We start from the raw sequence: 10,736 nt of genomic DNA, 5'->3' as shown, positions 1-10,736 counted from the left end.
GTGTGTGTGTGTGTGTTTAAAGCTTGTGAAATGGAAAAGCACTGTATCAAAAAGTCACCATCAGACTAGGAGAAAATGCATACAGGCAGCAATATCTCAGGGACTCAACCAACACACATAGAATTGGAAAAGAGATATCAAGTATATTAAAATCATGTCTTGGTCTCTTTGAGTCACTTATCTTTTGAAATCTGTCTCGATAACGTCCAATACTTACTGATAAACTGGGTGCACTGTTGGTGTACTTGCATCATGTTGAAATTGCAACATTTGATTTATGTCTAAGATCAAATCCAGCTTTTTATCATTGTTTTGCATGGATTTACTATAGTGATTATTGCAGCTAGTGATTCTAAAGTTTAAATTGGGAAATAGCATTTTAAATGTGTGGTTTAGATAAAATTACATGGACATCACACTGACTTGAACTATGTCTTAATACATCTTTTTAGGATGATCGTTTTTAGTGAAGTAGAGTTACTGGGATCAATTACTCAACTTGATTACATATTAATGTATCTTACATGTCTAGTCCCTCTGATTCTGTAGTAAAAATACATATATGTACTGTAAAACCCCATTTGAATCTGCATTGGAAAGGTCAGGCTTGAGGCTGATGTACACAGCTCTTATAGTAACTTTAGGAGAGATTTACAACCAGCCTTATTGATATTTACAGTAAAACACTGTTAAAACTGTGCTTTGGACACCTGCTTAGTGTGCATCACTGTAGCTAACTATAGCTTGTTAGTGTAATAGGGCTTTTTATATCTTTATTTCTGCCAATCTTTTTTTATATTTCTCTTCATGTACTGTCATACCAGCCGTGCTCCTCCTCTATGTTTAACACAAGTCATCATCTATTCGTATTCCCCCTTTTGTAATTTCAATTTATAGAATCTGGACTCTGTTTTATATAAATGACCCTAATGCTGTGCAAATCTGGGGGATAAATGTTTGCTTTTAGTGTCTCATTACTAAGATTGACTAAAGAAGGAGACAAGTCAGTAATGTTGCAGGATGGCTGAACTGATCAGATGGCTCTTACAGTTGGCGACACTACTCAGATTTAACAAACTCCTCAGCAACTTGTATATAGTTTGTGTGAGATGCTTTGGGAGGCATTTCTGCCCCAGTCCTGCTGTTTCTCAGTATAATGAGGGTGCCGCGTTAACATTCTTGGAAATGAAAGTTGTTGCATCACAGTAACACCGGGTACAAAAACATGGGCTCGTGGCTGCTTCTCAGCACTTACAGATAATTACCATTATTATACATTATTAAACATATTTTCTTCAATCTAGAGAAAACGATTAATAGGCCTGGGAATCTCTTCAGAACTACAGTATTTCATTAGAAAGCCGTTTTGGTCACGTTTTACCTTTTATCAAAAACCTTAAAGTTCAGCTATTTGCATATTGCACTTGCTATTTTGCAATTTCAGTAATATTTCGATTAATAGTGCGCCCTACTTGTAATGAAGATTTGCTACCAGCAAAAAGTGTTTGAATACAGATCGACTTAATATGTATCAATAGTTTGAAAATGCCTCAATTTTAAAAGATCTCGTTAACCCCAAACACACCCAGTTCATATCTGCAGGAAACCCCTCCACCCAGGTAGCCAAAGTAATCTGGCATATTTTTGCATGCTATGTTTTTATGCCTATAATGTTATGTTAAATGATATACATGTTGTCGACTGCCTAGGTAGAGAAGCTTTTCAAAATGTGATGTGATGGATTAGCCGGAAGTTAATTACATTTAGGAATTTGTATTACGATGAGTCTTATTTGCACTGATGACTGTACTGGATAGACCAAATGATCACACTTACTATGGCTGTTTGACATTACAAGCCAAGGATGGACACAAACACATCATCACAGCAGTCTATCTTGTGATCTCTGACATGTTGGCAAACTTGTGTAAAATGATGATTTTTTTCATTATTTGCAGAGGTAAAGCGGACTTGAAGGAGATGCTTGATGCTGGTGTGTTGTAATGTGTGGTTTCAGTCTGTAGCCAATGACTTGTGTTTTACTAATGACAGCATGTGTGATTTATGAAGATGTTAGCTGAATTGTAATAATCTTGTATGTTATTGAAGGAAGGTTTATTTAGCCTTCCAGTGGATTATGGTACTAAAGTTGATCTCAAGGGGTCCGGTTCTCGTTCATTACTGTATGGAATTCAAACGCAGATGTGTGACCTTTTACTTAAGTTGCTACAGGACTTTAAAAGATTCAGGATTTCGCAGGGCTCTTATCAGCTCTTGTGTTTTTAACACTGAGAAGTTTTGGTGAATAATAACAAGGAATCGAACTGTACTGTCTGTTCAAATTGCACACAAGTTCTCTCAGTTTTATTAATTATTTCTAGCACCACAAAAATCTCAAAATACAAAAAACGGCTTGAAAACAGTCCAGTTGCCACTAGCTGTAAGCCTACTCGTACCACTTGACATTACCACTTGGATGTTGAAAGATGCCGGTGGATATTGGCGTCTCTCAGTACTGGATTGATTGAGCTACATTCAGATTATATTTATTCTGTCTGTAAACTGCCTGTTAAATGGCGAGTAATTCCATTAATTTAATGTAATGTGTCTGACTGTATCCTACTTATTCTATTATTCCACGTAGCCTGTTTTTTATAACGTGCCAATATATATTTTTCTCTAATTTAAGGGAATTATTTGTATCTCTTGAATTTTGATTAGGTGTAGATTCTTTTAATTTCATCAATTCATCTTTTTGACCATTTTTTATTTTTATTTCTGTATTTCAGTGACATGCCTGCCTGCTGATGTTGTCTACTTGTGTGTGTGAATGTGTCTTAATCGAAACCTGCAGATGGCTAAATTTATTTTGTGTCAAAAGTGAAAATGAGGTCCAGATTTGAATAAATGAAACACCACAGAATGACAAAGTGTTCTACTTTCCAAATCATTCGTGATTTATTGATGTTACATCCCCGGGTGTGAATGCATATGTTAATTTTTTATGTTGTTAAAAAAAAAAGAATTATTTTAGGATTTTAAAAAGTGTCACCATTCAGTCTCAGGAATACCAGAGTCAAAGGAATCCATCAAACTAATGCAAGTCTAGTTTGAGATTAAATGTCCATTTAGGTTTTAATTAGTTTAATTAATTTTATTGGATGAATCACTTTAAATACATCGTTTTATTTTGTAGTACTTACAGTATTTGGTGATCTCTGTCAAGAACATTTCTGGCACTAGGTGGTGCTGATAAATCTCTCTTTTCCACCCAAAATTAAAAGGAGGTTCCTTCCTTAAATGAGCATTTCAGTTCCAGTGAAACTGGTCAGTAGCTGAAATTTAAGTTGTACACAGTAGCTTTCAGGTCTGAATTGAAACATGCCAGCAATGTCAGTTAGACATCAGCTGTTACTGGAAAAGAGGAATATATATAAATATATATTCTACTAGATCTTTTCTCACAGTCGGCACAATGTACAAACGATTGATTTGTATTGGGATACATCTCTGAGTGAGCAGTTATGAATGATTAAATTTACCTGTAGTACTGAATGAGGTGAATAAAGCATTCATATTTAATGACAAGTATGTAAGAAGCATATTAAATATAAGTCTGCAACCAAGTTTAAAAATCTCAGCTGACACAAAGAGCTACAACCAAGGTTTGTTCCTCAGACATAAAATGCCTTATTTATTGCTTAATCATAATGTATCAAACACAGATCAAATTTAATCAAGTGGGGATGTAGAGTGACAAATACCCAAACAGTAAATTCTCACAAAACGAAATGTCTGATAATCTTTGGTACCTACTGCGTGTTCCTTAAATTGTAGAAAAATAATGAATAATTGAACATGGACTCCCTAGCACTGTATAACAGAGCCACACATAACAGTTGAATGAGTTCTCTTATTGCTACTTTTAAAAGGACCAGTGTGTAGGATTTAGTCGCATCTAGTGGTGTGGTTACAGATTGCAACTCCCTCGCTTCACCCTCCCCTTCCCAGCGCGAAGGAGAAACTACGGTGGCTGCAAAATGCAAACGCCCCTGTCGAGAGCCAGTGTTAGGTTTTTCCCTTCTGGGCTACTGTAGAAACATAGCGGCCTCTATGGAAGGCCGCAGCATCTGCAGGTATAATAGACTAATTCTAAGGTAACAAAAACATACTGATTCTTATTTTCAGGTGATTATGCACTAATAATGAAAACATAGTTTTGCATATTATATTCCATTTCTGCCAGTAGATCCCCCTAAATGTTACACACTGGACCTAGTTTTCACTGTAGCCTGCAACCTTTTGTTTCTGTGTTTTGTCTGCCTGGAACAAAGTTCAGTAGATACTAAACCAATTTATACCTGTTTTTGGCATCACCTGAGAGTACATTACAGCTAAACTGGTTAATGTGATCCACGACCTGGCCTGTCCAATATTGTTCCTCTAGTTGCATACAGTTCTCTAAAATGGAATAGGATGAGTTAGCAGCCACTGTCTTCAGTAGAAATGATCACCTGGATATCTACTAACAAAAGGTTAAGTACTGAAACTGCAAGTAAGTACTAAGTTTCAAACTTCAAATACAACAGTGGTTTAACGTATGTCCTGTCAATATTTAGTTTAGGTAGGAATGTAACGTGCAGCCAAATTCACTCACTTAAGGCTGCTAATATTATCAGTTTCTGGCTAAAGTATAGCAATTTTTAATTCTAACAACTCAGGTAGTTTGCATAGTATATTCAAATTTAAATATATTGGATATCGACATCTTCAGTTAAAAAATATCAGAATCTGTATCTTTAAAAACCTTTATCAATTGAATTCTACCTAAAACAATGCATGTTTATACAGTTTTGTGTTGTAGGTATTCATTTGGTCTAAAACTTGACAGGTTAAAGCTACAGTACAAACTAATCAACGGTTACATTATTATCAACATTGTACATGTTCCTCATTACTCTGTTTTGGTGATAAAAACACACATTTTCCACAAAGTTTTTAACATACCAGACTGCAGGTCTGACTGCAGCTACTACATTTTATCCGGAAAAAAAACAATGACATACTGTTAGTTTGAAATTCTATTTGGCTTCCAATTCTCTATCAGTCTCACCTTTAACACCTGACCAGATATTTTCCTGCTACGTCCGAATGCTTCCAAATTTCCAAATACCGCTCCTTCCGCATTAAGTTGTCCTCCAAACGTGTATTCAGCACCACCAATAAAAGCAATACGACATGTGCACGAAGCACCTCGTCAACTCCACCTAGCTGAAGTAGTGTATAAAATCCTCAGATATTCTGGCTTGGTCCAAGAAGGCAGCAATCCATGCAGAATCATTATGGTGTTTATGGTCTCATCAATTAATGGATAATATGACTTACAGACCAGTCTCCTAGAAGAGCAGCTATGATGGGCATCCATGTGGCTCTGCTGGACAAAAGGTGCATCCTCCATTCAGTATCGCCCCTTCCTTTTCATACTTACCTCTTCTTTCATTCTTCACTGTATGGCAGTCTAGTTAAGCAAAAAAGTTTATAGAAGTACGTAAAATTATTTTTTTTTAAAACGAACATTGCATGACCATGGATATGGATATCCAGTGATGCTGCTCACAAAGTTATTAGTCACACCAGGCTCCTGTGGGCTGTCAGAAGCGTGCCAGAACTTTTATGTCCAGGCCACCAGCTCCACCTGAACCTGCCCCAGATCCCTGAGCCTGGTTTGATCCCAGGCCCACCTGGATATGGTGTAGGCCAGAGTTGAAGCTGGCACACAGCAGATTGGTGGTGTCATTGGGAGACAGAGAAACCAGTGGACCAGCGCCATCCAGAGCCAGCGTCGCTAAACAGGCTGAACAGAGGATGGCGGAGGGAGAATTGGAGGAGAGTTAGTGTAAAAAGATGAAACAACCAAACAGTGTGAGTATTTTTTTCCATCCATGAGTGGGTGTTACCTGCTGTGTTCTGATCCCAGATTTTGATAGAGCCGTCATGGGAGGACGTTGCTACCCGTGCTGTGCTTCCAGGAGGCACAGGCAGAAACATACAGCAAGCTGTGGTCTGGAGGTGGCCTCTGTACTCCACAACTTTACAGCCTGGCTGACGCAGGTCCCAGAGCTAGTAACACAGACACAACTCCACTGAGACAAATGACAATGACAGTGTCAAAGGTTTCAGAGCTCTCTGCATAAGGCAGTGGACAAATTAGAGGTTGTGCCATGGGGCGCCCAGTAGCTCACCTGGTACAGCTTGCTCCCCATGTACCAAGGCTTACTGCAGAGGCCAGGGTTCAATACCAGCCTGTGGACCTTTATTGCGTGTCATCCCCCCTCTCTCTTCCCCTTTTCTGTCTACCTTCAGCTGTCTCCATCCCTTAAAAAGGCATAAAAGCCCTAATATATATATATATATATATATATATATATATATATATATATAAAAATTTAGCCAAGAGATTGCGCCATAACCAACTCAGTGGTTCGATCTAGTCAATAATAATGATAAAACTATCTCCATTATTGATAAATTATAATAACTATTATATGCAATATTACTTAATTAAATTAGAATTAAAATAAACATACAAATATACATAGAAAAGGTTACAATAAGAACAAATACGGAAAGATGACATCCATCCACCTTAAAATTAACAATGAAACAGTCATCATAATGATATATTGATGAGGTACATTTTCAAGGCTGTTGGAGACAAGTTGTTCACAATCGAGGGATTTTCTTGTTCTGAATCCGACTAATTACAATTAAAAACAACAATGTCATCTTTTCTAAACAAAACTTGGGTTAAAACCCACACAGCCAACACTGAGACACCGTCTGCACAAGAGTAATGCCTAACTATTGTTTTGTTTGATAAAAAATAAAAAAGACCTGGTATTGACTGAGTAGCCCCTGGCCTTCCTACTTTATCTTTATTTAACCCTGACAATAGGTAAACTACTGACTGCCTAGCCACCATCTGTACATATACACCTATACAGCCGACAACCACACAAACACCTCTAATGGTCTCACCGTGGCTTCACAGCCCTGGCCTCCGAAGCCGTTGCTACTGGACACCAAGTAGTTTCCATTTGGAGAAACGTCACAGTGGGTCTGGATGTATTGCTTGGCTGGAAAAGTATTGGTCACCTGCCATGCACGGCTGTCCCACACCCTGTACACATGCACAAAAACATGAATGTACAAATACGTATCTGCAAGCAAGGACATGTAGTGTATGTGCATATTAACATCAAAGATACAACCTGACATATAGGCGGGATAAACATGTTCAGAATTATTTATTCCAAACCAACAGTTAGCTGCATGAGGTGATGTTAGATCCCAGAGTAACAGATGCTAATGTACAGGCAGCCGCCATCAACCACAACTATATTGACCAGTTGGTTCATCAGCTAAAATCACATTTGTTTATTCTCTTTCTCCCACCACCAGTGAAAACTGGACTGCTGTGCCATTTTATGAAAGAGCATAGGCACAATCCCAAGACTTAATACCACCTCCGGTATTCTAATTGGCTACTGTAGGTACAGCTAAATTTTGGCTGACCTTGTTGGGATAACGGCACTCAAATCACTCAGCAGTAAATAACAGTTGCATGAGTGAATGTTTTTTGTGACCTGACTCTTGGTAAAGATGACCTGTCAGTTGGCTGCCTCTCTTTATTTTTCTAAATCTATACTTATCAGTCAACATCACCATGTGTTCCACAAACGCATCATTTGAAAATTAAGGCAAGTGCATGTGCTTTTGATTTTAGCATTTAAAAGCCTTACATACATATATTTCCCTATGAAGTGGAAACAAGTCAGCATATTTCATATTACCAGCTGCAACCAAAGTAGATTGCTTTGCTACAGTAATATAGTTGCAGTAGCAAATCTTTCTGTACCTTATGGTCTTATCCTCAGAGGTCTGGACTACAGAGGAGCTGCCCGGTACCCAACACACATGAGTGACCTGGACAGAGAAGAGAGGAAAGTGCAAAAGTTTAAAGCCTGCAGGGTACGAACTCGGGAAGTAAAGATTGAATGGCTTATTGATTTGATTATTTTTCTTGCATGGACAGGTACACACCTAAGGCGATCCAGCCTTGAAACAATTCTTTGTACAAGGTTGTGTGCACAAATAAAGCACATACTATTATTCTCACCAGGTTTCTAGAAATGTTGTGTCTCTGTTCACATTTTGCAGATTCAATATCCCACAGGCACATCCAGTTGTCACGAGAACCGGTGCACAGCTTTCTCCCCTCTACAAACCACAATGAAAACAGTTCCATATGTTCAGTGCAGATCAATAATGTGAAAAAATGCATGAATTTACTAAACATTGAAAGGCAAATGCCTCTTAACCTCCAGGGCTAGTTAACATTTTTCACCTGAAATGTATAAAAACATAACATGAAAGAATTGTCCCGTTGCCAAAAAAGAACACACCAAAGGATCTACTACACTAGTTTTCTTGGGAATTAAAACATTTCACTCATATTCATGACAGGTGGCAGGTTGATAGATTACTTCATCTACTGTAGCAGCATTTAAGTATGTTTGGAACAGCTACACCCAGAGTTTGGTTTTTACAGAACTTTTGTACATTAAGTGCTTCAATGACTGGCGGCCATTAGGGAGACAGATATTTAACCAAGTCTGCAGATGTTTCTGTCCTCTGCAGAAAGAAGAGATGATCTGGCGATGGGTGTGTTGTTCTGCTTTTTGTTTATTATCCATGAACTGTCCTCAGAGAGTTTCCAAACCAAATCGAATACAAGGAATTTATTTGTTTGTTTTTTTACTGTAGGCTATGTTTTGAGCTAAATAAGATGCTATCTGAACGGATATTTAACAGAATACATTTCGTATGATCACTCATTTACTCATGAGTGAGGAAACTCATTGTGTGTGTGGGTGTGTACCAGGGCTGACGGCTAGACCATTGACCACCAACTCATGACCACAAAATTCCTGAATAGGTTCGTCTCCCTGGTTTAGGTCCCACATCAGAACAGTCTTGTCCCGTGAGGCACTAAAGATCCACGTACTTCCTGGATAACACACCACCTGGCAGATGAATGGAGGCAGAATAAAGAGGAGACGAGACCAGAGGACACGTATATGTGAAATGAACAGCGTCACACCTTTATCAGTTTGCACGCATACACAGTATTGACGTTACCTTGGTAACCTCTCGGTTGTGACCCTGAAAGGACTGACACATCCGGCCTTGTTTCCAGTCATACACCACCACAGCCTACGGTGCCAGACACACACATGTTTGAGGGTTTTCCACAGAATTCCACATTATTATTTCCTTATCTCATTCAGTGATTTCCATGTCACCTTGTATAGAGTCTAAATGAAAATGTGAATTGTGGGATTTCAGTCTTTGTCTTGCATTAGACATCCGAATAAATGATCTTAAAACTATTACACTGGTTCATTTATTACTTCAACTTCTCTAAAAGCCAGAAGAAAAACGGGAAAAAATCTGTCGTTTTGAAGTAATCAGCTACTAGCGCAAAGATGAATTTACCTGGTCAGTCCCACCGGAAACACACAGATCTGGACTGAGATTGGTGACAGTGTTGACGGACCCTTGATGAGCAGGTTCATACTGCACCACCTGACTGTCAAAGGTATGATCTGCCTTCTCCCCCTGAGTTGTCCTGAACACAAAAAACACCAATAGTAAAATAAATATGCACAACTTAAACATTATTCAGCCACTACTTTCATTTGTATCAATAACTATATTCATGAATATTAATATTGGTGAGGATAACTCATTTTAGCCTATATCTATGTCTGTATTAGTCTCATATTATGTTCCTTTACAGGTTGCACTGCTAAATATGCTTCAGATAAATTACTGAAATTAAAACAATCCTCTGGAGTAAACTCCACATATTTTCCCAAAGATTAATTTAGTAAACTGTTTATTTCACAAGATGTTCCAAGAGATTTATTTAAGTTTTGAATACATTTTTCAAAAATTGAGTCTGAGAGTAATTCAACAAAACCGCAGCCACAAACTAATTACATTTAGTATGCATACATACATCTTTTATAGTATTTTGTTTTTATTTTTCTCTAGTGTGAACAGACTTTATGCTGAAATCCTGGTTGTAATCAGTATTTATTGCACACACAAGGACACAGAAACTCTTTCAGTGGTGCACGTCTCACCTGTAGAGTTCAGACCTCTTGCGAAACTTGCTCTGTAGTTTGCCCATGTCTGCTAGGAACCTGCAGCCACACTGACACACAGAGAGTAATGCTATCAAACTAGGGTAAAAAAAAAAACATGGTTGCATCCATAAATGTCTATCCATCTTACTGAGCGGTGATGATGAGAGGCTATGGACACACACCGAATGTCCTAAAGTGTATCACTGCAATTAAATACACTCGGGTCACTGGCTGAAATATCAGACTGAGACTTTAATGCTTTGACTTAAACTAAAAGTCTCCTCTTGCAGAAAATGCATATAAGAATACTGTATAGGATCTTGTTCTAATTATTGACTACTACAGTGTGTACAATACTATTAAGGCTTACCTACATAAACATATCACACATCCTGTCTTAAGCATACAGTCTCTTACTGCAAAATATCTTGCATAAGGGTAAGACAGACCAGTCCACAAGGTCACACACACACACACACACACACAGAGAGAGAGAGCCCCACACACACACACACAGAGCCA

The 10,736-nt window shown here is 38.1% G+C and overlaps 1 protein-coding gene across 1 annotated transcript in view; it reads right to left on the bottom strand.

The window, feature by feature from the left end:
* Positions 1 to 3,647: 3,647 nt before the first annotated feature.
* wdr31 (WD repeat domain 31) overlaps positions 3,648 to 10,736 on the bottom strand; it is an 8,229-nt gene continuing 1,140 nt past the window's right edge. Inside the window, exons 2-10 of the mRNA XM_035659275.1 lie at positions 10,212 to 10,282; positions 9,559 to 9,691; positions 9,202 to 9,276; positions 8,942 to 9,086; positions 8,180 to 8,280; positions 7,919 to 7,986; positions 7,039 to 7,180; positions 5,958 to 6,120; positions 3,648 to 5,854 (exon numbers count right to left, since the gene is read on the bottom strand). Of these exons, the coding sequence (XP_035515168.1) occupies positions 5,652 to 5,854; positions 5,958 to 6,120; positions 7,039 to 7,180; positions 7,919 to 7,986; positions 8,180 to 8,280; positions 8,942 to 9,086; positions 9,202 to 9,276; positions 9,559 to 9,691; positions 10,212 to 10,258 (1,077 nt within the window). The 5' untranslated portion in view covers positions 10,259 to 10,282 and the 3' untranslated portion in view covers positions 3,648 to 5,651. The remainder of the gene's footprint in view (positions 5,855 to 5,957; positions 6,121 to 7,038; positions 7,181 to 7,918; positions 7,987 to 8,179; positions 8,281 to 8,941; positions 9,087 to 9,201; positions 9,277 to 9,558; positions 9,692 to 10,211; positions 10,283 to 10,736) is intronic.

This window comes from Morone saxatilis, unplaced genomic scaffold (genome assembly GCF_004916995.1).
Source record: "Morone saxatilis isolate NCDOM2014 unplaced genomic scaffold, NCSU_SB_2.0 Contig16, whole genome shotgun sequence".
In the NCBI taxonomy this organism is placed as follows: Eukaryota; Metazoa; Chordata; class Actinopteri; family Moronidae; genus Morone; species Morone saxatilis.
Note: the sequence above shows the minus strand (reverse complement) of the source record. Positions and strands in the feature narration are given on the sequence as shown.